Source organism: Anneissia japonica, unplaced genomic scaffold (genome assembly GCF_011630105.1).
Source record: "Anneissia japonica isolate Jap-2015-1 unplaced genomic scaffold, ASM1163010v1 scaffold287806_len661372_cov189, whole genome shotgun sequence".
Taxonomy (NCBI): domain Eukaryota; kingdom Metazoa; phylum Echinodermata; class Crinoidea; order Comatulida; family Comatulidae; genus Anneissia; species Anneissia japonica.
Window position 1 is genome coordinate 589,139 of NW_022743067.1, and position 26,125 is coordinate 615,263.

Consider the following 26,125-nt stretch of genomic DNA (forward strand, 5'->3'; position numbering starts at 1 on the left):
ATATATATATATATATATATATATATATATATATATATACATTATATATATGTATGTATATTTAAAATTCTCTAAAATTTACTTTAAAAATGATAATTTACCACACCAGAATACAATGTATACAATTCAGGAGCTAGACTTAGTGAATAAGATTAAAAATGACGAAGAAATTTAAATTAATTGGCAGATTGACCCGAATTTCAGAAGGGAAAGTATCCAAAAATCATGGAAAAATATTAAATAAATGTAAAAATCTGTACTATAATAAGAGAAAAATAATAATAATAATAATAATAATAATAATAATAATAATATACATAAAGAAAATGACTACAAATACTACTACCACTACTAGCACTACCACTGCTATTACTGGCCAATAAGAAACTGGAAATTGTAAACGCGTACGTGTGATTGGTTGATGATAGAAACGCGCTCACTTGCTAACCGATAGCGCTTGCTTAACCGAGCGGTATCCGGATACCGCTAACGGTTAGCGCTAACCGATCGGGCGTTCTCACGCAGGTGCTAACGGTTAGCGCTAACAGTTCGCTTCCGATTCGGATACAAGGGCTCTCGTGAGAACCAGGCTTACGTGATGGGTGTAATATGACATAATAATACCCATATATGGGCACATCACACAAATTTGTCACAAAATTTGAGTGCCTGATCTTTTGTTTTCACAAATTCAGCCCACTCGAAATAATTATTTTCTGTAGAGAAAGTAAAGAACTGTGTCATTGGGGTCACGACATAAAGTGCTGTGAAAAACATGCTATCAATCATAACATTATTATAGGCCTAATATATTCATTAATTTATGTACATTATACATGTTTTACCATCAATTTGTTAAACAGCACTTTAATTGCACACAATTATACACCCACACACTTCAACACACATAAATAAGTTGATAAGCATCATAACCAAAATGTATACGGTACTGCATGTAGGCTAATAGGTTTATAAATTTATTGTACTTAATAGTAGGTCAAATTTTGAATATAAAGTATTACGATATAGAGGCTGGATCATAATATCGCTATATAATGAATATCGCAACCTATTTTAAAATCAATTATATTAATGAACATAGGTGGTTGATGGAGAATGGGTGGGGTGGGCGTGCTGCCTGTAGTTATTAGCATAATTAGCATACTTTTATTTTTTTTTAAAGTCCAGTCGAACAAATCCAATGATCGAAATCAGGAGGCGATATGCTTGGATTCCGTCAAGAGTTCGACCTTCTCTCCACCCACCCACCCACTTCGAGGTTTCTTGCATTTAGCGCGCTATATAGGCTAATGATAGTCTTAACGTATTAAAAAAAAACCCATCTCTAATCGAATTGATGTTCGTTTAAATCAAGTATTGCCATGGAGACCTGATGGAGATCAGACGCGTTTGTTATAACCATCAACTTTAATACTTGTTCATTTCATCAATAATGTAAAGCTACAGAAACCAGGCCTATTACGTTAATTGAAAGTATGAGAAATGATATATCCAAAACGTAGGTTAATCTAACATAAATGAATTTGTTCAAATCGAATTTGTCACAATACAAGCATAATCAAAACGATGTATGCATGTAACATATATAAATTACATTAGACCTAGATGTATAGCAGTTTCTTTAGTGAAGGTAAAGGTAGGAGAATAACCGTCTCGCAGCTTCATTGTACTGAACTGCGTATGGGCGTGGTCCATGACTACCTAGCGGTCGTAAAAAGGCGCGGTTATCATAGTAGCTACATGTTCACATCATTACACAACGATAGGGACTGAAATGAACATAGCATCGGGGTAAACTCGCTACTCTTCCGAAAGATGCAACGGGTTCCTTAAAGTGCACACGATCTGTACACTGGAACTCCATTAAGTCCTTTTCCGAGGAGAATTGGTTCTCTACCAACCGAACTATGGGCGAGGAGTGGCTGGAACCAGCGCCGATGTTAAGGCTAGTTAGCGGCGCTTCTGTGAGGAAAACAATTAAAAATGAAAACAGACGAGTATATTTACACAAACGTGTTTATCAATTGCTTAAAATGGATATTTTAAACTATTAATTAAGCTTTAAAAAATGTTACTGTGATACAGCATTTATTACTATTATTATTTCGACGAACTAAAATAACCTTAATTCTGACTACACATATAAATTCATAAATTATTAATACCTCAAATACAAAAACTACTGACACTATTTCTTTAATGTGAAGTTCCACTTCCCCGATCAAGAATTTTGAATAAAAAATTGAAAAGGACATTTTAAAGACAAATATAGGCCTTTCTTGTTTAATAAATTTATTTACCATTTTACGTTTTTGAAATTATATATATTTTATAAGAGTGATGTTTTTGCCCTACCTGACGTGTTTTCTGTCTTCTTTTATCGATTCACCTGTAACGTGAGCTACTGTCCAAGAGAAATACCATACGTCCGCTCCGACAACTTCACATATTTATGCAGCAAATGGGTTGCATTATGATGTTTGACATTCCAGAACTAAAGAATAATTGACTCATAATGGATTTTGTTTCAACTACCGTTCTGAGAATGTACTGTATTTCGCGTATTGTTGCCTCTTAGGGCTAAGAGTTATTGATCTAAGTTTAAGTGAAACATGATCGGCAAAGGAGAGAAAACACACTGTCCTATGAATCGGCGGATTGATTGAGTGATGGACTGACACGCATCCACATAATCAAAGAACTCTGCAGGTAAATTAAGGATGATGAAGGGAGTTAAAACAAAACGTAAGAATCGAGTGCGGAGTCGCAAACTAAGCCTAAATACCGTCTCATTCCAATTAAAACCACTTTCGCGACCAGGGTTTTAATGGTTTTTAGCAGCTTTTGAAATTTGTTAATTTGGGACCACAAAAAAGTGGTCCTTAATTAATTGGAGGTAGTCTTTAATTGGGGGTCTATAATTAGCAGGAGACCTGCCTAAACTTTTGGTGTTTTTTTAACACAGTTGGGTGTTGTTGAAATAAATAAATAAATAAATAGATAAATGAATAAATATTACCACGTTCAACAGGCAAAGGAAACAAAAAAATGATCATTGGATATTCTTCTATTGAGGGTTATGACGTTCATCCATGATTGACTGACAGAGTAAAATTGGAATTTCAATCTCATATTTGATTTCTGAAAAACTACATAGGGTACTGTAGTGACAAGTAAAATGGCAGACTAATATATGAGTTGAAATACCTATGATTTACACCATATTTTTCCATACAATTCTTTAACTCATTACCAACCAATTTAAGGGGTTTATGCATTAGAATACAGGAATGGAAATATTGAAGAAGACATTCTTTTCTAATTCCAATTTTTATTTAAAACCGAATAACTTTATTTAGACAATCTATAAATATAATATAGTTCATAACAATGTTTACGGAAATTTGTTGGTCGCAAAAATATAAAAAGTAGAAATTTAAAGATATAAAATTGTTAAACCAATCATCAGAATTACACATTTTAAAAGTACAGTACAAGAAATAATATGATAAAAAATTAATATTAAAATGTAAATCGTTAATATTAAAACACTTGAAGCACACGTTTGGAAGGGAATAACAAAACTCATACCCAAATGACTATGGTCGGTCACTGACAAAAATCGGAGTAAACCACATTTATGAGCAACATATACAGTACAGTACCGGTAGACAAGTTGGTAGTGAAAAACAAAAGATGGGATTTAAAAAAACGTGAGTAATAACAAATTCGGTGGGCCTAATAATAATAATTATAAATAATTTAGCATATAAATTGTATAATTACAGCAATAAACAAGCCCTTCATAATTCGTTGTAATCAATTAATTAAATTCAACACAGGTTTGATACCTGGTTGCCATTGCATAACATTTTATGTAACCAAACCAATGAATGCGTAATATAAATGTAGCATTTAACCAATCGGCTATAAATGTTATCTACACTGTATATTGTATATATAATTGTGCATCAAATACTCAGCTAGCTTTGTTTGACAACTACCTTGTCTTGTTTAGACTTGCATGTATTTTTCCATATCCAAAAGTTAAAAAAAAAACTATGTAAATACGAACAAAACAAGAATTTTTATGTTAGTTTGTAAATCAGTAAAGAAAATAAAAAATGCAAAATATTAAAAGACATTTGGTAATTAACTAAGTGAGGAAAATATTTTTCAATTATTATATTTAGCTGGTGGCCTTTCAATTTTGTTATTCTTTTTTGGATAGGCATATCTAACACCTGTATATACCGACTTATTTGTGGAAAATATATATTTTTGTTATAAAATATATCTATTAATTTATATATAAAAAGAAATTGCACACAATCAGAAAAGAAGATTTTAAACATAAAAGTACTGTCTATTCTCTAGCTAATATGCAACTGGATTCAGAAGATTTATTAAAGAAAACTATTATCAAATATATTATAAATATCGTGAGACTATTTAAGAAAATAAAAATGTGCTTAAAAATATCAATTATCATATGTACAGTGCTGTACAATACTAAAAAAAAAAAGATGCTTGCAAAACAGAATTTTGGGCTTTTCTCATTGAAATAATAAGAATTTGACGCTACCAAGACTACAGCTTGAGCCACAATGGTAATAATGGGGGATAAAGTGGAAGGTTCTTAGAACTCTACACAAAGTTGTTATAGAACGCATCCTTGTGAAATTTCAGTTTATGTTCCTGAAGATTGTTGATGTATTTTACAGTAATTTTGCATTGAGCTTAGTCATAACTAGTATGCAGCACTTGAGAACATGCAAATTGTGTTAAATTGCATGAACATGAAAGTTTGGACCAGCAGCTGTGGTTCTGCTTCTCAACCTTGAGGTCAGAGGTCAATCCCTTGTTGTGTATTTCGCTTGTGTCCTTAGGCAAGGCAGTTTACCTACGGTTGTCTCTCCACCCAGCTGCAACATTATGGAATTCTCTCCAGGAAGCTGAGTATGTGTTCCATATGATGTTTGATCCAATGACAGGGGGTAATAATGTTAAGCGCATAGAGGTCTCTACAATATGCGCTCTACAAGTCAACCATAGGAAGACGACGATCAGAATGGATTGTAAATGCAAGGAAGATGGTCATCATTTGAAATGCCTATGGCTCCTCGAGGGCTACGGCAAACAGAACTGAAGTCGACCATTATTATTATTTATTAATACGAAAGATATTTGCATGTCCCACAAATCAGTATTTGCAATGCACCTGCAAAACATTGTTTATGTGGAACCATAACAAATTATTACAGGGTGAACCTTAGCAAAACAGGTCCATTATAGATACAATTATAAAGCTCTGTCCAGATTATAAATTTTCTTTGACAAAAAATGTTTTATGACCATATATAGTCATGAAGTGCCTATATATGGTCATGATGTGATGTCATCATGACCATATTTAGGCATGTAACAGACTACTGAATAAAATGATAGTCTGGACAGGGCTTTAAAAGTACTGTTTATCTCCATTTTTATGACACTCATTTTTTGCCTTCTAGACTAATTCAATTTGCTCACAGTCTGAATCCTACTTGAAGTCCTGTATTATATCTTGTTCAGCGCATTCCCTTTATTGGGCCTAGATTGATATCTCTTTGGTGGGTAATCAAGAGCATGTTTAGAATATCTCCCAGGAACATGGTACCAAGATGCCTTATACTTGGGCTCGGGAGTGATGTCCCTCGGGCAAGGGGGGTCACCAAGCAAAGCTTCAACCTGGCTGTGTGGTCCTTGAATGGTCATTGCGTTGCTTGTGTCAATACTAAACTTGCTCGAGATATTACATCTTGACCAATGTGATACATGCGATATCTGACTTACACTGCTATATGGTCTGCCCTTGGTTTCATCACTAAATAAATGTTCTGTCCTTTGACCATTGGGGGTGCTGCAAGATATACATTCTTCGAGATCAAACTCTGGTGTTCCATGCCTCGAATAACCACCATAATCCAACTCCCTTTCCCTAAACTTAGCACTTAATTGTTTACCCTTTCTGGTGTTCTTAGGAATTACAGGTCGCTTTGGTTTTTGGCTCTCAGAATAATTTGAGATAATGTCAGGTGATTTTGAATTAGCACGTCCTTCAATTGTCTTGACAGAATATCTGCAAATGTCAGTATCGTTGAGGGCTTCAAACCTTGATGGAGACTGGGAAAATGACTCCTCACTACCATGCCATCCACTGGATCGTCCATATTCTCTAAAGTCTCCATTTACGTTATTACTCTGCACTACCTCTTGCTTCTCCTTCTCTTTTAACTGCCGTTCAAACTCTACGAGATCCTGGTCATGCCACGACATATTACTGAATGGCTGACTTCGAGATCTTTTATCCGGTTGTTTAGATGTGGCATCTGTATACTCACCTTGTTGCAACTCCTTCTCAAGACTTTTCAGACTAGAACGAACAGCATTGGTGATCTTGTGGTTGGAACCAAGTGTTGTAGTCCGGATGTCAAGAGATCTCTTGAGTACAATGGCTGCCTCTGTTTTGCATTGGTAAGTTCCAATAGATCTCAACAGCTTTCCTGGATAATTAGATGAAGAGAGAGATGTAGGTCTAGAATTTCATCTAATACAATACCTAAGAACACTTTGGAAAATGTTCACCATTTTCAATAAAATCAATTATCTAAATATAAGACTTTCAAACAATCTGTGTTGCAGGACTTTATCAAACAAAATCAGATTACTGACTGTTCAGCTGTTTTCTTATAAATATTAGATGTTAGTAATATTTTAACGTACATGCATTCATTGCTGATGATCTAATAAAAGATCAAAATATTAAATCACAATGACAAGTCTTACCTTATTTGGAGTTTGCTTTATACTAATCTAAAAAATTATCAGTGGGCCTACTGGTTTTTAACAATTTGGGTACTTCCTTGGTTTTTAGAATTATTCTATTTATTAAGTCATTGTTATATACAAAGCTACGATGCCAGAATAGACTACACGTTAATTTATATACTAACATACACAAAACAAGGATAAAGAAAATTAACAACTTACCAAGATGGAAAAGTGTAGTTGCAACTAGCAGATGGTCCTTAGACAGTGATTTCTCGCGAATGGAGAGTGCTCTCCTGTAGGATGCTTCAGCTTGCAACTTATCAGAGCTAGTAAGAAAATAAAAATCAAATTTGAATTAAATAAAAAAAAGCAGTGGTGTAGATACCAACAATCATCATACTATGAACATCCACATCCTCCTCCTCATCATCATATAACCCAACATTTCCATTCTTATTATCATCAGCATCATTATCCTCATTACCATTCCCCTTCATCTTGATTGTTTCCTGTTATCAATTATTGTTACCACCACCACTAAAACAATCATCTTCACCAACACCACTACCATAAACACCATCATATTCCTTATCCTCATCACCATCATGATATTCATCATCTTTATCATCATCATCAATACCTTCATCAGTATCACCATCATATTCATAATCTTCATTCTCATCCACATCATCATTAACATCATCATCATCATCATTATCATGATTTATCATCATCATTGTGACTAACACCATCCACATAATTACATATTCCAAGCCAGCAACATCACTATCATCACCACTGACAACAGAACAAATGTTTCTCTTACTTCTTATAATGTTCTTTGCACAGGATGCCAGCTAACTCATTAAGAACTTCAGCCACAAGGGGGTGCGACCTGCCGTACCATTTCTCCCTCGTTTTCAGAGCATCTCTAAAACATTTCTCTGCAGACTGATACTTATGTTGTTTTGCCCTGAAAGATACATATATAATAGCCATTAAATTTTACATACAAATATGTAACATATATATGGTTAAGAAATACTGTTTTATATATATATATATATCTTCAATATCATATAATACGACATATATATAATATATATATATAATAATTAAACCGTACATACAAATATATATTTAAACCAACTGGGCCACTGGGACTTTGTTGGAAGTTAAAATGGAATTGGATATCTCATCATTTTTAAGCACTGAATAATGCAATTTTCTATTCAACACATAATACAGTAAACCAAAAGGTCCACTGATTAATCTCAGATATGATAGTATAATACATACTCCAAGTATTGAAATGCACGCCATCGTGCTTGTATTATACTACCTTACATAATACAGACTCAGCATTAATTCTTCATATGACATTAAATTATTTGTAACAGATGATGATGTGTGACATTTAATGTGATAGGTGGCGCTATTCACCTCAGAGTTCCTAAGTTGTAGTAGGCAGTAGATAGACCTATGGTACTGTTTGCATTCTTCATTGATCCAACAGCACCCTTAAGAAGTTTCTCAGCCTCAACCATGTGTCCATCAAATACTTTTTTTCGACCCAGGTGAGTCATCAGTCGACCTTGGTAATCAAATGAAAGGTTGTGTAAAAATATACTTTAACTTATATCTGACTGTAAAATCACATAATCATCATAATAATCATCGTCATCTTCTTTATAATTATCATCATCATTATTATTACCTTCACCAAAGAAGGTTATGTATTCACCGCTGTCTGCTTTCAGCAATATTACGAAAAAAATAATTAATGGATCATCATACAATCTAGTGGAATGTTACATAATATTCAAAGAAAGACACCATTCAAATTTTGAAAGAAAATGTCAAAGGACAAGATCAAGGTCACTTAAATTCAATTGTTTACTCCAAGCATAAAAAGAAGTAATGGACTGGCTCATCATACACAGCCTACGTATTGTTTGCTATTCAGACACAGGACAGAAAATAATGAAATCACTCATCAAACACAGCTTGCGTATTATTCAGGCACAAGGTAGAACTATGCATTCTATTGTGTGACTGCACTAGTTAACATTATTATTATTATTATACACTGTGAATTTCTTGATACCTTTGCATTCTTCAATTTGTCGCTTTTTAGTTCCATGCTCATCTTGTATTTCGTTGACTGTCTCCAGTGCCTTCTGGTAGAATGTTTCAGCATCAGCTGTGTTCAACTGGTACAAGTTCCAATTACCCAAACTTTCCTTAACCCTCACCAAAAGGAACTGCTCTTCAACTGTCAATGGATAGCTCTAAAGTAAAGTAGGATAAAAGAAAATTATTTCTAGTTGCAGTAAAGTGTCTTAGAAATTTGGGCTAAAGGCACCTGGAGCGTGAGCATAGAGGTGGAGGAGGAGGATTAGTTCCTCTAAGTGGGTTAAAATACTAAAAATGACCATTCAGTTTTCATTGGAATAGAGAATTTGTTCTGCATTCTCAATTTTCAGTGCACACACAATGGTTACCACCAGTAACTAACTGAACGATACTACTCTTCTATGTAGAACACAGGTAAAAATCAACTATACTGCAACCTATTATGTACGGTATTAACCACTGTCTGTCTGTTAGCAAGATTACACAAAAACTAAGGAATGGACCACTATAAAATTTAGTAGAATGGTGCATAATATTCAAAGAAAGAGATGATTAAAATTTGGGAAGAAAAGTCAACTAGGTCATATTAATTAAAATTTTTACCCAGAGCACACAAGAAAATAATGGAAAGGCCTATCATACATGGCCTGCGTATTGTTTGGTATCCAGGCACAGGGCGGAAAATAATGGAACGTTAATCATACACGGCCTGTGTATTGTTCGCTATTCAGGTACAGGGCGGAAGCATGCACTCTATGGACTGACTACTCCAGTTACTTGTTTGTTTTTATGTTAATTTTTGATTTTCCATCTATCTATCTATTTATTATCTGTGAGTTAAAATCCTACCTTCAACAGCTGTTCATGAGCAATTGCGAGGAGTTGATATGAAGCTTCAAATTTGTTGCATTCGTTTAGAAAATTCCCAGCATTCATTGCAAGCTTTGCAACCTCTATCTCATGACGAGGTTTCTTATCGTTTTTATCCCTACTTTGTGAACCTAAAAAAAATTAACAATGAAGGTTTATTAAATAAAATCTAAATATGATATTGCGGTTTTTGATCAAATAAAATACAAATGCTTTGCATTATTATTATTATTTTTTTATATGGAAATGCAACATATATTTGGAATTACACAATATTTGAAAATAAAAAAATAATTAGCTAAAATCCTACCTTCTGATTCAGTATCACTGAGACTACTATCTCCCTGTGTCTCACCAATGTTTTCCGCCTGTGTGTCCACCAAATTGTCTTTATCAATTGCATCCAGTTCACTCTTGTTTTCATCACTGTTTAATCCATCAACATCACTATTGTCTGACTCAGATCCTTGAAAAAGATTAATTAAACATCTAGTAAAAAACTTAAAATATCCAGGGGAAGGTCAGACAATTTCAAAATGTCAAATTTTTATTTATTTTTTTTTAATTTTTAAAATTTATTTTTTTTAATTAAAATTTTTATTTTATAAATTGTTTAAACATTTTTATTGTTTATCGGTATTTCAATGATAGAGATTTTAAGTTTTATTTTAATTGATTGTTTTATTATCTAAGTGTAATTGGAATATAGTGCATTAGGAGACCTACTTGATAGTGATTTGGTTCAATTTTAGGAATCCTGTCTTGGCCTGTTTCTGATATTTTATGGTTTTACTGTGTTGTATTTTATTCCGGTTGTTTTTATTTTACAGAGACAAAATAAATGTAATGAAATAAAACAGAAGCCAGCGAGGCAGCTAAGCCTAGTCTAGGGAGAAGTCTAGTGAGGGTCAAGGAAGGGAAGATTATTCCTTTTCCTATACTGCTGCTGTCACTGAGTATGAACATCTTTGATGCATTCTAGCGTATACATACACAATTATTATTATTATTATTAATACTATCATCATCATCATTAAGCTTTAAAACAAATAAAATTGTTTACCATTTAGTTGTATTTCAACGTCGTCTTCTGGGTAAATATTATTCTAAAATAATAGGAAAATGAATAAGCATATATTTATAACTTTCTAAGAAACAATACTGACAAGTTTTGTAACATTTAGTAACATTATAGAAAATAAACAATACAGTTATACTGTATATGAAGAAAAGTAACAACAATCATCCAAGAGTATAAATAAATGCATGATGTGAATGCACTATGTTGAATATGATTGGTCAATGTTGACCATTCATTCATGATAAGGAATACTCTTCGAGAGTAGATGACTTTGCATAATGAAACCCCTTTCAGACAGAAAATACCGCAATAATACCCTAATTACGCCGCCGTTATTGCCGGTGCAGACCCTTTCACACAGCTAGTTAAAACACGGTAATAATACCGTATCCTGTCTGAAAGGGTTCTCGCGGAAAGGAGTATTTGATGTCTGTGTTGCTTGTGCTTGTTAACAAAGAGGGTGCAAGTTTTTGTTTACTCCATTAATCTAATATGGCCGAAGTCCATTATGAAGTCATAAAACTGCTGCTTTGCAAATGTTTTTAATGCTTGCTATATTTGCAATACATATAAATTGAGAAACTTCTAATGAATTTCGTTCAAGGGAGGAAAGAATTTAGGAAGCGCTTAAGGCGAGGCCGGCTTGAATTTCAAGCAGCTAGGTGCAGCCGATTTTCGCGTCTAAAAGAACCGTCAGCTAGCGATTTCATCGGCTTTGTCAGCTGCAGCAGCGGTTGATGGCTGCTCATGTGACTGATTTGTTATGCCTCAGTGTGTAAGACGGCGATGAACCCTGTACCCTTTCACATCGAGTTGGGCAAAACTCGCTATGGTATTAATGCAGTATTAAGACTAGGTCCCGAGGAGGTCTAACTGAAGCCGGCGTTTAGGCGTATTTACCCTTTCACATAGAACGCCGGCGTTTTGCAGGTCTGTCTGAAAGGAGTATAACTGTGATTGTTACTGTTTCCAGTGACTGAAGCACTAACAAGAATTTTAGACTGATGAGAATAATAATGACTATCACAATTCCACCCCCCTGAAATTTAGAAGTAATTGAGCAATATAAAGTCAGTCTAGATTGACTATAGATTGAATTTAAAATAAATATTTCAGATTTTTTTCATTTGGCTAATAATTAGGGGTCCTTTTACATAAAATGAAATAATGTGATACTTTATCAATCTCACTACAAGGTTTAACAAGTGGAGATGTAATAGTCATTAATAAGACTTTTTGATGTAATAAAATAATATTCTCAATGATTTTGGTGTTTTTCTTGTATTTTTTATCTAATTGACATCTTGTGCTGTCACAAGATTTGAACCCAGGACCCTGGGATTGGAATGCAGGCATCTTTAACAAGCTACATCTCCAGTACAAGACACTAGATCTACCTCTTCTTTATCATTCTGCATTGTGGCATGCACCATGTCAGTGTAGATTTCAGCGGGGTTGTAGGGTTCATCCTGATTCCGTAGCACGTTCCAATACTGCATCAACTCTATCTTCATAGCTACCTGGTACTTGCAACCATCCCCATACATAGACGAGAACACTCTGGGGACAACAACAATTAGTTTTCTGTTTGGGGAGCAGGTCTTGTTTCACGAATGCAATCATGAACTTTATTTTTTGCTTGCGCAATCTTTTCATGTTGGCATTTAATAAAGCCAAATCATGGTTTCAACTGTGCATGCACATATCCTTATGTATCCAAGGTCATTCAACATAAACCTATGTTGTGTGTATGGTGTTTATGTTGACATTGACACGAACACGGGCGGTTCAATGAATTGGCTTATTGATTTGTCATTGTTATTAATCATCAAGGATTAACAAAATTTATCATTTCAAATAATTCCTACACTAAAACTTTAAAGATAAACAAAAACAAAAACAAAAATCGCTTTCACCCCAAACAAGGCCCCTGCACATGGATGCCACTTCTGAGCAAATGGGTCAATTATGTAAAAGCCAGGAAATGCTTGCACCTAGGGCTGATAAAGAACATGGACCACTTACAGCCAGTCAACAATGCAAGCTAGGGTATTTGAAGCCCTGTCCAGACTATCAACATGTGACATGCCTAAATATGGTCCTGATGACATCACATCATTACCATATATAAGCACATCATGACTATATATAGGCACATCATGACCATATATAGGCACATCATTACCATATATAAGCACATCATGACTATATATAGGCACATCATGACCATATATAGGCACATCATGACCATATATAAGCACATCATGACTATATATGGGCAAACAACAGTTTTTTGTCAAAAAAAAAAATTGATAGTGTGGACAAAGCTTTAGTATAATCAGCCAACTTGTTAATCTTAAACACTAAAATCCAATTAATTGCTTAGGGTAAGGGTGGGAAATTGTGGACCCTTAAGATATATTGTGGGTGGTCTCCAATTGGATACTGTCCACAATTCCCTACCCTTACCCTACTACTTTTTAATCTGGTTTTTCCAGATTTCATTTTTTTACAGCACACAGTACAGTGTATGACTGAACAATTTTAAATGCTTAAGGGAAAATGTAACTCTAGATATTTCTACTTACTCTGGTTGCGAAAGAACACTGGAAAGCGATTCCATGTCTCCAATTTTATCCAGTTGCCATGGTAACTCTAATGTTCTTCTACTAGAGTGAGGTAGTTCCCAGAAATACTTTGCAAGAATTTCGCTGTAGAACCGCTTTTGACGATGAAGAACAGACTGCATAAGAGCAGACGATGAACCAATCTGATTGTCTGATGCCCCGGTTCCAAATAAACCTGTGGCATATTGATTTAATAAGAATAATTAAATTTAATAAAGAATAATTAAATTTTAATAAAGAATAATTAAATTAAAATTATAAAATATTAAAGCAATAAATGTGACTAATGGTTTTTTTAAAAATTTAACTACAGTACTACCGGCCTTAAATTTAGCATTACATAATATAGCATATTGTAATTTCTTGCTCATAACAATAGAACAGAACATGAATATAATAAAAATGTGGTGAGTGGATTTCCTGTACAATTAAAAATTGTAACGGGACTGGGTTTGGTCTACAGGAGTTCGTGCTTCGAACAGATCATACCATTCATAGAAGAAGCCTTTTGATGGAGAAAGTGTACCTAGGTCGAAACTAACTTCGGCTATATAAAAAATTGATTAGAAGATTGAAAATGTTACTACTATGTCCATTTTTAATGATCTAATCTACGTGTATTTAATACTTTCATAGTTTATATTTAAATATTTAAAATTGTTTATAAATTTATTTAAAATACTATATGTAATAATGTAATCATTAAAAAAGTATAATACATACTCCAAGTATTGAAATGCACGCCATCATGTTGGGATTCAATATTTCGACATTAATTATGTCATCAGGAACCGTTTATGTTTATGATAACAATTGATATTTAAATAAAGTATAAGATTGAAACAATTTTAAATACAGACACAAAGTATACATAGACCTATTTCTAGAGTTTAGCTAAAATATGTAAATCTGTATTAAAACGTTGCTGTACAATGGACTTTTCTGCTAAGCCCGCCCTTTGGATATTGTTGCTAAGTGACACACGCATTCATGGCTATGTTCTGATTGGTCAGTAGTTAAGTTTGATTGACACCACTACAGAAAGGTCAACTGTAAAGTACCGCAGCATCATTATCGGAGATATCACTACGGCTATGTTCTCACACAGCTGCTAACGGTTAGCAAGATCCGGATCCTGCTAACCGTTAGCTGCCGTGCGTTCATACGAGAAAATCCTGATCCAGATACCAAAAATATGATGATCGAATCACTGGCCAATAAGAAACTGGAAATTTTAAACGCGTACGTGTGATTGGTTGATAATAAAAACACGCTCAACTTGCTAACCGATAGCGCTTGCTAACCGTTAGCAGTATCCGGATACTGCTATCCGATAGGGCGTTCTCACGCAGGTGCTAACGGTTAGCGCTAATGGTTAGCTCCTGATCCGGATACCAGGGCTCTCGTGAGAACCAGGCTAATAGGTTGGTTCATCTATCTTTTCACTGAAAGAGTCTGAGGCATAATATCTTGTATCTTGGGAAGGCCCATTGTTTCTCTCCATTATTCAATGTATGTGACCCTAATTTTAGTGAGTAGGAGGGAAGATATTAGGCCAAGGATTATGGAATTATTGAGCATATGAAGAGTGGTGTATACATTAGAGCTATTTGCACATGCCTTATGAAAGAATGCATTTTATGTTGTGATTGGTGGATTACCATTTACGGTAGCCATGGGTGTCTGCAACGCAGCATGAATCCACCTACCTAACAAACAATGTTGTACTGCTTCTCGAAGGTGGTTATGGAAAAATGTGATCAGACCTCCTGGTTTTTCACACAAAGAACTTTGTGTAGCAAGTCTAAATCTGGCGAAATCAAAGCGAGTGACCTCAGTTTGGCCCGAATAGCCCAACAGTCGCAGACAGCCAAGTAGCTCCGATTCCGATAGCCCATGGCGTGATGTGGCAATAAGGCAAAGTAAATCGACAACCCAGCCTGAGAAGTTTGACCCTTTAGAAAAAAAAAAATTAAATTGTAATTTATACTGACCAGTAGATTTAACAAGATTGTTAAAAAAAATAACAATTTTGATGTAAATTATTAAAACTTTTGATTTTTCATTATTATGTAAAACCTACACAAGGCATGCCATCCTAAAAACAACAATCATATTCTCTATATAATACGCTTTAAAATTATGGGTAATTTACTGAAATTGATTAACTTTTGCCAAAGTAGAAGTATTACTGCTTCTAAGTACAAGTATATGTGGCAAAGACAAGCCAAACCAGTCACTTGTCGCAAATCTTGTTTCAGAGAAAATGGCCAAAACATGCTAGAATGTCAAATTTTTAAAAATCTCTTTTATTGAACTAAACTAACCTTTATATATCTACACATCATTCTATGCTGTTATTTGTCCCATTTTCAATGTTGAAACAACACTTTTTAAGGATTTAAAGATAGTTTCTGCATGAGAAATGCCTGAAATCATAAACTTTGACGGCTGATTTCTCATATATTGTTCTTTAAACAGCTGTGTGGTTAAACGCTTGTAACTTCATAAGGAAATGTCAGATTTGAATGATTTTTTTACCATTTTATAGCTATTATTTTACTCTCTAACACTGTATTAATAACTCAAAATCGAATTTTGCGACGAGTGACTGGTTTGCCTTGTCTTTGACACATATACTATACACAGTTTAACATATTGCAACATGTACTCACTGGTTAGGGATGGTCTATAAACTCATATGTTATTACGTATCAAATTTGTGAAAACACTTTGAATGCATAACATATTAGGGATGTAGTTAATGGTGGGTGGGGGCCACCCAGTCTAAAGCTAATTTCATGGCCCTCCACCCACCCTTATTAACCCACTTCCATCCTTAAAATCCACTCTTATTATATGTTAGAGTTTACCAATGTTATCACCCACCCACCCTTAAAATGTCTATAACCCTGCATATTGAGGCTCAATGCTCAATGGCCATTCCAAGGCAGAACAACGCAACTGCACAACAATATTATAGCAGTAATACGTTGTTTTTCTATGTTTTTCTGTCAAGTGAATAAGGTATACATGCTGATTTAAAAAGCACAAGAAAAAATATAACAAAATATAAGTGAACACTTACCTGTCATGGAGCCGGCCGAATGGGAAGACTTGAACCCATCCCTTTGCCACCCATAGGCTTTGCACCAGTGTTCAATGATACGCCGCCATAAATCACGAAACGATGTGCATGCACAGTACTGTGACAGCATCTCGTCTAGTTTGTGGAATGAGCCAAACACGCGCAGCTCATTGGCCAGGATTGTGAGAAACAGCGGCCGGTCACTCATCGGGCAATTCAGAACCTGTTCCATCTGATGTGCATCCAAACTTTTGAAGTACAGCGCCAGGTGCTTTTCCATGATGCTCGCTTTGTCTGTCGCGTCGCTGAACGCAGGCACTTGGTGAATAACGACATCTGGACGGCTAAGCAGGGACTTGTAGGTCAGGTCTGACTTAATTGTTGATATGATTACTTTGCAATGGTTTGGTAGTGGATTTGGAAGCCAATTCATCTCCTTCACCTAAAAAACAAATGAAAAAAACAGTATATAGAAAAGTTAAAATCAGTATAGACTGACTCATTTCAAGTGAGTAAATCTCCCTCACCAGATGCCATTGCTGGGGGGATATGTTATAGAGCACGGATTTGTAAAAGGCTCAGAGGGCCATTAACTTTGGCCTGTGTTAAAAAATGAAATTAAAAACAAATTATATAAAAAAGTAAATCATTCGATAAATAATTTTCAAACTATAAGTGACTACATAAATGCAACTTCTGCGCCATGTCCACAAAAACAACATTTAAGGAACGATCCTCCTATTGCATAGGGGATGAAAATTTGCACTTCAGGTCCGTACGCATGCTTGTATAATGCAGAGAGTCTTTGAATAGGTGCAACCTACTGAGATCTAAAAAATGTTTAACAACGATTACCAACAGACATCAAGGATTAGTATTGTAATTTCTAGCTATACCTTAAAATCAAGGTGGTTTTACTTTACAAAGTGGAAAAAATCCGGGGGAAAATTAGCAAGTGACAAGTGTTCCATTTTTTTGTAATTTAATTTTTTTTTTATTTCATTTTATCTGTTTGCTCCAAAGAACATTTTGTGTTTGTCAGTTTTAATGTTATTTGGACCAAATAAAGGAAATGAAATTAAAAAAAAAATGAAATTACTAAAAATTGCACTATATGGAACTTGTCACTTGCTAATTTTCCCCTCAGAAATTTTTCACTCAGGAATTTAGACTTGCCACAAGTCTCTTGTTTTTTTTAATATATTATTTTTCTCATTCTGGACAGCGCCACCAACGAGAAAGTTAATTTAGAGATGGACGGAATAAGCGACTTGTAAAACACTGAAGTCAGGCACCAGGATGCCAAAAGAATGACGTAATCTTATATTCCGTATTTGGATAAATGGGCGAACGCACAACATATTTGTTTTTAATTTTGCTTTTTTTTTGTTTGCTCTATATAAATTAATTATTGTCTTGCCGTTGTAAGGTTACACGACACAGGTGTGCCGATGGTACAAAAGCATTATCCAATAAATTAACTGACTGACTCTTGGTGCATTCAAAGTACTGATGAAGCCTAAAAGACACATTGTAGAAACGTTTTTTTTTAAAGCATCATCGAGTAAGCTCAGGATGTGGGTATTTGGCGGTTTTTACACATTTGGACGGAACAGGCCATTCATTTATGAACAAGGATGTTATTATGTTGGATACGGAAAGCAGATGGTTTGACAGAGGGATCAAGGAGGCCATTTACGTCAAAAGGGAGGAGCCATCACTCAATCAAGGAGGTGGACTTAATTTGGCGGGGGCGTATAATTCTGCTATAAAGAAAATCCAATTAAGGTTTCTCTCTAGTTCTACCTGTGACATTCCATCTGACATCACAGGTCAATGACCTTTAGCCACAGAACACCAGTTGGCCAGATGATGCATCCTGGATTGGACGCGAAATACTGTTACTGAATAAAAACTAATTCCAGTAGAAAATATTTATTTAATTATTGACTTTATTTTAAAAAGTTTGCATCTGTGTCCACATAAGAAATAGAGGAAAGAAAACAGGAAATTGCTTTTTAACATACAGGTGCTTGCTATTTTGGCCTGGATATCACACCTATTTCCTAGTTATTCTATATAAGAATATTAGGCTGCATCAGCCACTCCGGCAAGGAGCGGCTATATTATTTCTGGTAAGGAGCGCCAAAAGGAAGGACGCAATTATTTTATTATTTCCACATCTGCTCCTCTAAAGTACTCTTTTGCACTCTGAATGCCCTTTAGTGATTCTCTTCCACAATTATTATGACTACTTTTATTTAGTCTACTTTTAATCATTGCGTCTACTTATTACTTCATTAACACTTATATTGCAGTACCCTAATATTCTTGTGTACTGTAGCACAATAAAAAGTAGAATTTGAAATTACCAAAAGCATTATAACGAGTTGCTTCATGACTCAGATATTATTGTTGGCCTGTGAGCGAAACTCAAAAAATATTTGGCCCTTTAAACAAACTAATAAAGAACCAGGGGTATACCGGTTTCTTACACATCATCTGCTATAGTAAATATCGGAATTATTGTGCGTACAGTATGTTGTTTCAATTTGATATACTAAAAAACTTCACACCACCGTACATGGACATGACACGCACATGAGGGACCACAAGGAGGTCCTTAGCAATGGCTGCAACAATAGAGAGCACCTTTCCCTAACTGAGTTTATAATAATAATAAGTTTAGCTGCTCTCCTTTGGAGAACATCTGGCCATCGTAGGATTTCTAATCAGTTGATGTAATTGTCCTCGTACTATACCATAGACATAGCCTATGGAATTTGTCTATACACATAAAATAGAATAGGAATATGTGCCTTCTTATGTATGAATGCAAGAACTGAAAACGAATGACAACAAAACTAATAAAATAATAATGAAAAAAACATAATGTATTGGTATATTGGTACTGTATATTGGTAAATTTAGGAAAATATGCACATGTTTTAAGAAGGAAAAATATATCATTCTATCATTTAAACCTAGACTTGTGCGAGTCTAGTGACAAGGCAAAGGGCACCGCTAATTACAGCCTTTACACCGGCACTGGTATAAGCTTTTTCTTGTCTAGGGTTTGGTTGGTAGAGACAAGTCTTCCCAGATAAGGACTTAAAAATAAAGTCTAGTATACACATTTGGCTTGTGTGCACTTGCTGTAAAAGAACGCATTGTATCTTTCGGAAGAATAGGGGGTCACCCCAATGCTATGGCTCATTTCAGCCCCTCTAATTGTGGGATGATATGAATCTACTAAGCGCCTCTTCTACAGCTGCCAAAGCACTCACGGACCACGACCATATGCCATTCAGCACAATGCAGTGCGAGTATGGGTTATTCTCCTACCTTTACCTATAGAGATAGAGAGGTTATTCAAACTTAAGTACCTGCTGTGCACTGGCTGAGTAGCTACCTCCAAGCTCATCTATACCATCTATTACCATGACACAGGGACCCATCAGGAGAGCCGCTGAAAAAGCTTCACAAATGCTATGAAAATCCATATTATTACTGCCAAGTAAATCCTCACTTTCATCATCTTTAAAAAATAAGAGAATGTACAGTATATCAAATTTTTCACATGTCCCTTGATGCTAAGGTTAAAAAGCATCTTTGTCAACTATTAAATGGAACAATTTAGTATGAAATGTAAAATGTATTCATTAAAAAAATGCACAATAAACCAGTTTGTATCAAACCAAAAATCTACCACCACCTTAACAATTCTTTGTCAATTTTTTTGTGTTTAAATTATATATTTCCCTCCCTTTTCCTTAAGAAAAAAAACCAGTTGAATAATGACATAAAACAAGCACAATAAGAAATAATAATAAAATATAAATTTCAAAGTTTCTTACTAGAATAGTTTTCCCTGAGTTCAAAAGTTACACGTCGCATGAAGCTTGTAATATCCGAACTCAATGCACTGCTTCCAACATAGTGGGACAACACCTTCATACCAGGGTTATGTGCCTGGAAATGCTTCACCCAATTGGCTAGGAAGGCAGTTTTACCGCATCCTCTATCTCCAACCAACATCATCAATGACACAGGTTCAGTATCTCTGAAAAAAAAAATAACACAGGTGGTTTTGTATATTTTAAGTTATTTACGCTACAACCTGCTGTGGCACTACCACTGCAGCTGCTACTGCTACCCCTATTGCCAGAAAGCACATAACTTGTCAATTATAAGATACAAAGTTGCTTTACAAACTTAAGTCTTTTTATGAGCTCAGCAAATGAAGTAGTTTTTAGTCATGAAATAAATTCCTGGTGTGACATAATTTAAAGATATACTGTCTGCCATGAGCGAAAAAAATTTAAAATACATTAAATTGCTTCATTTGTATATTTATGTGAGTTATTGAATTAAAATTAAAAATAACATTTTCCCCTTCAACAGACAATCTAATAGCACCTTCCTGTTACTGTATGATTTTGCATAGAACCTAAATTGGCTGATAATAAATTTTTGGGATTTTTGTGGTGAAATGTTAAACTAAATCAGTAAAAACTACTGTACTTTATTCAATATTTTTCTGATTGGATGTTTAATAACTTATTACAAGATACAAGTCAACATTTTTGACAGAATAATAAATTCTGATATATTTGTTGTACATAAAAAATCATTCATAAATATACATGTGAAAAATATTAAATCAAAATTTCTTAGTAAATACAAATTTGAATCCTGTGTAATCATTTTCTGAAATTTTGATTTTAAATAAATTACAAGCGATGTACAATGCTGAATATCTGAAACAGCTTGTGGATATTTTATGTTGTTTAAGTTTACCCCTCCCTTATCTATTAACTATAATGTGTGAGCATAATGGATGGGATGCAACATAATTAAATTAAATTTCGTAAGTATGAAATTATTAAAAACATCTTCCAAGGATTTCACATCGGCTCAAATTACTCTGCCAGCCTTGTTTACAATTCTCATTAATTGAGAAAACTAAATAATATTCAATAAGAAAGGATTGACTGGACAGCTGAGGAATAAAACATATGAATAAGATGAGGGGTATCATTAAACCGTTTCATTCTATACAAAATACAGAGTTCTTTAGTATTACTTTCCCAGTTATTAGTTCATTATCAATTATCTATCCCAGATATATGATCCATTTAAATAGCTATTCAAAATTGTATTAATTTCTTACTTCGCTACAGATATAATTGTTACCGTATTAGAAATGAAAAATGTGGACATTTTAACCACCAAGCCAAATGCCCACATTTACATTCTAATACGGTTACAATAATATCTAGTGATATGTTGGAGTAGCCAGCATTATGAACAATCAAATAATGAAGAAAATTTATAAAGGTTTATTTTAAAGAGAGAGAGAAACATTGTCAGGACACCCACCTTGATTTGACTGAGACTACTGTACGTGGTGAATCAGTTAAATCGTTATGGTGATCTTCCAGGGCATCCACAGCGTGACTGCCCAGCTTGTCGAACAATTCGAGAATCATTGGATTTGTAACATAGACGCGTGTTCTTGTCTGTGCTAATGCTTCATGGGCACACCACTCCTCAAACAGCTCCCCTCCTGATAAAAACGATGTAAAGATGTAATTGGCTTTCACAGTAAGTAGTTGTCATGTGAGTCCCCATGGCGAATGCAAAGGGAGGGGTGGAAGGCAGGGGTGGCGTAGCTGGCCTGGGCCCCCATAAATTTTTCAAAAAAAAAAAGAGAAGGAATACAAAAAGAAATTTATATAGGAAAATCATTCCATAATATTTTTATTCTCATCAGGCAATTGAAAAATTGATTTTTTTTTTGCTTTTCAAAAGTGGCAATTTTGATTATCTGAACAGTTCAAGTAAGCAGAGTAAACTTAAAAAATAATGAACAGATTAAAAATTCTTTTAGCTTGTCTTGTAAACTGTGAATGACTGGCTACAATAGCTCTTACCAGTGGCGTATCTAGGGAGATGTGTGGGGGCGCATGCTTCCCCCAAACAACCCTTTTCTTCCCCAAGTTGTCGCCAAAAATCATGGTAAAGTTGTTAAAAATCACAATCAAATTGTTAAACATTTTATTTCGCGAGCAAGCACCCCTCACCTAATCATTGAGCCCCCCACCCCATTTCACCTTCGTGCCCCCATCAGCTCACCCCCAAGACACTCCTAGATATGCCACTGGCTCTTACCATATTCATTGAGAAGTGCAGTGATTGGTGGATAGCACTCATCTATTATCTGCTTCCAATCGTTCAGGATCAACTCGCCTAACTGCTCCGGTGTACGGAAAAACTGGACATCTAAGCCCTTATTGGTTATACGCTTTTTCAGGTCACTAACCTTCAGCTCTGCATATTCACTCTCACTCTTGAATGACTTAAAAAATAGATAAAACAAAAAATGTAACTTTTTATTATTATTGTTTACAGAATAGGTCTAAACTTAATTATGGAATGATATTCATTTAGCAATACAGGTATAGCTACAATATTGAATACAATTTTGGAATATACACAGTAGGCCTACTTGTATTTATTAAACCTGCTATCTGAAATAAATTAATTGTAATCCAGAAAAACACAGTTATGAGGGAAATGCATTACTTAAATTTTAAAAGAAAATCAGTTTTGTATCTACAGTAGGTCTAGGAGTCTTGAATGGAAAGCTTGATAATGAAGAAAGGGTCAGTTTATTGCAAAACAAGGTATAATGAGGTGATTGTTAACTACAGGCCTACTCCATCCAAAAGACCCCTCCAATTAAAAACCATCTCCAATTAAAGACCACTTTTCTGTGGTCCCAAATTAACAAATGTCTTTTATCTTTATTATTCTAATTAGAGACCAAAGCTGCTAAACACCATGGAAACTCCAGTCTCCAAAGTGGTCTTTAATTAGAGGGAGACCTGTACTTATTTTTTTTGTTTAGAACATTTTCAGTGGTGGGGAGGGGGGTAATTTTTTTAGAGGACACCCTTCCCCCCTATGTACCCCCTAGATAGGCAGTACCTTTAACTGTTCTTCTTTCCAATCATCTGAAAGGTCCGGAAATAAGTCTTCCAGTCTTACCATCTCACGAAAATAGAAGCGAACATGAGGACTATCATTCAAGAAAGAGGCTTGGATAATCTCAAGTTCTGTGATACTACTGTTCTGGAAGGAGTCTTGCAGAATCCATGAAAAGCCGTTCTCTGCCGCAATCATATAGTTCTTGTCAAGCCAGCTGGCATCCTTCCCAAGTTCTTTGTAAGTCTTTGGTAACGGGGGCTCTTCGGGGGATCTATGAGATCCGTACCTCTCTCCTAGCAGACAGATGAAAAATGGTGCACACTGGTTTATGTAGTCCAAACAAAGCTTGATAACGTTACCCGTGTTTGCTTGTTCTTTGGTAATGCCCCATCGCAAGTCAATTGGGGCAAAGTAAGTCCCATGTTCTCGGCACTGTGCATTAAGTTGGGGGAATACATTCCTAACCAGGTAGTCTCTCTCGATCTGAAAGTCTGTGAATGTAGAACTAATAAAAGGTCTGATAGGTTGGCGTAAAAGAAATTCACGCTTCAAAGAACTCAAACTGGGTTTACTTTCAAAGTCATCCATGATTCCATTCTAGGATTTTCTGGGGAAAAAAATAGTCAAATTACAAACATTCTATCATCTTAAGAGGTGGGTATATGTTGAGAAAATATCTAGGCCTAACTGTAGTCTATAGTACTAGGCCTAGCTTAGCCTAGTAGTAGTAGTAGGCCTAGTTTCAAAAATAGCGAATTATTGACACTTAAAGGAAGAGAGCTAGGCCTAGGCCTAGTTAGGCCTAGGCCTAGTAGGCACAATGATGGAAATTAGAATTGAATTTAAGTTAGAAACTGATCCGTTTACAGTATGAAAAAAGGTCACCTTCCTACACACCTAGGCACCTTCTGCCTCTAGGCCTAGGCTAGACTAGGTCTAGGTATGCTATGTAGGACGTTACTGGGAGCCCCACTGGTGGCAGGTAGGTAAAAGGCCGGCGGTGGTAGGAGTAAGGCCTAGCCTAGTAGTAGTAGTAGTATTAGCTTAGCTTAAAGTTAGGTCCTGGCCTAGCCTAGCTAGGCTAAGGTCTAGAATAGGGTGGGGGGGGGGAAGAATAAAATACGTAAGTATTATTATTATACTACTATAAGGCATAATGTTACTTAAATTTTAGGGGGAAAAATGATGTTAAAACTGGGCATATTTCTACTTACCGGAGCTACATAAACCTTCTTTCCATTTGGATGTCAGAAATCTCAACAAAAGTTTTTTGAAGAATGAAGGGAGCCCTCACAGGTTATCTCGAAAGACAATAGATAGCTCAACTACTGTATCTGTATCCTAGCAACTTATTAATTTACTGATTAAACTAGATTATAGTAAACACATTGCATGGTGTTCTCCTCTTTGCACCACTTTGGCCTCCTTTTGAATTTTCAATACTTGTGTCGACGTATTTTCTGAGAGACTTAGGCCTACCTTAAGATTCTAGGTCTTGCAACGATATAGGCCTACTTCATGTCCACAATTATAATGAGAGGAGAATTTAATGATTACCATTATAATACAGAAGAGAATTTAATGATTAACATTTACTTTCACTTTACCACCTCTCTTCTTTAATATATGATATAATATAATTGATACATTTTTCCAGGCCTATCTGTATGCCTATTTTACTTCAGAACTACTTTTTATTTGGAATGGAAAGGGCTATGTCATTAATAAGAAACTGAAACAGGGAATTTGTAAGCTTGTCTTGAACGTAACAAAAATAAAGTTTTCTTTTTTTATTTATTTTTTATTTTTTTGAAATAATAATCGTCGCACTTTGTAATAAAGCCTGTCGCACTTTGTAATAAAGTCTATCGCACTTTGTAATAAAGTCTGTCACACTTTGTAATAACTGAGCTGTCGCAGTTTATAATAGCTGTCTGTCGCACTTTGTAATAAAATGAGCTGTCGCACTTTGTAATAAACTCTGTCGCACTTTGTAATGAAACTCGATCCATGTTATCATCTATATATTTTTGATAAATTCTCATTTTTCTCGGGGATCGAATTTAATTTTTTTTAAACCCTCTTTCGTATTGTATCATCTTTACATCGATGGAATGCTCCAAACCCAATAGACCCCGTCCAGGATCTAGTGGGATTGGAGGGTGTCGGGTCCAAATCCAGAGAAGGGGTCCAATTATATATTTTTTCTCGTTTGTCGGATTATATAATTTTATGTCCGACGATGGGGATATGGCTCTAATTCTACTAGGGCCCTAGTCGGTCAGATCATCAATATGGCGTGTCGGTTCAAATCCTGAAGAGGTTCAATTTTTATTATATCATCGTTACGCCGATATATGGGATATGGCTCCAGTCCAACTTGACCCATCCATTGGAGATTCCGAACCGTATGACGGAGGTCACGGGTTCAAATCCCAAAGAGGTCCAATTTGATCTTCCTCTTATTTCGTATTATATCATTGTTGCGTTGATAGG

The 26,125-nt window shown here is 35.1% G+C and overlaps 1 protein-coding gene across 1 annotated transcript; it reads right to left on the minus strand.

The window, feature by feature from the left end:
* Nucleotides 1-3,361: 3,361 nt before the first annotated feature.
* On the minus strand, nt 3,362-24,926 carry LOC117119340 (putative tetratricopeptide repeat protein 41). The gene is made up of 18 exons (XM_033264127.1): nt 24,844-24,926; nt 23,630-24,236; nt 22,811-22,997; nt 22,019-22,205; nt 20,494-20,699; nt 20,023-20,174; nt 16,637-17,078; nt 15,258-15,503; nt 13,510-13,723; nt 12,319-12,481; nt 10,904-10,946; nt 10,151-10,306; nt 9,820-9,971; nt 8,942-9,125; nt 8,278-8,428; nt 7,661-7,807; nt 7,054-7,160; nt 3,362-6,566 (listed from the first exon to the last, which is right to left on the minus strand). The coding sequence occupies exons 2-18, from the start codon at nt 24,215-24,217 to the stop codon at nt 5,581-5,583; spliced, it is 4,311 nt and encodes a 1,436-aa protein (XP_033120018.1). The 5' UTR covers nt 24,218-24,236; nt 24,844-24,926; the 3' UTR covers nt 3,362-5,580.
* Between the last annotated feature and the right edge of the window lie 1,199 nt (nt 24,927-26,125).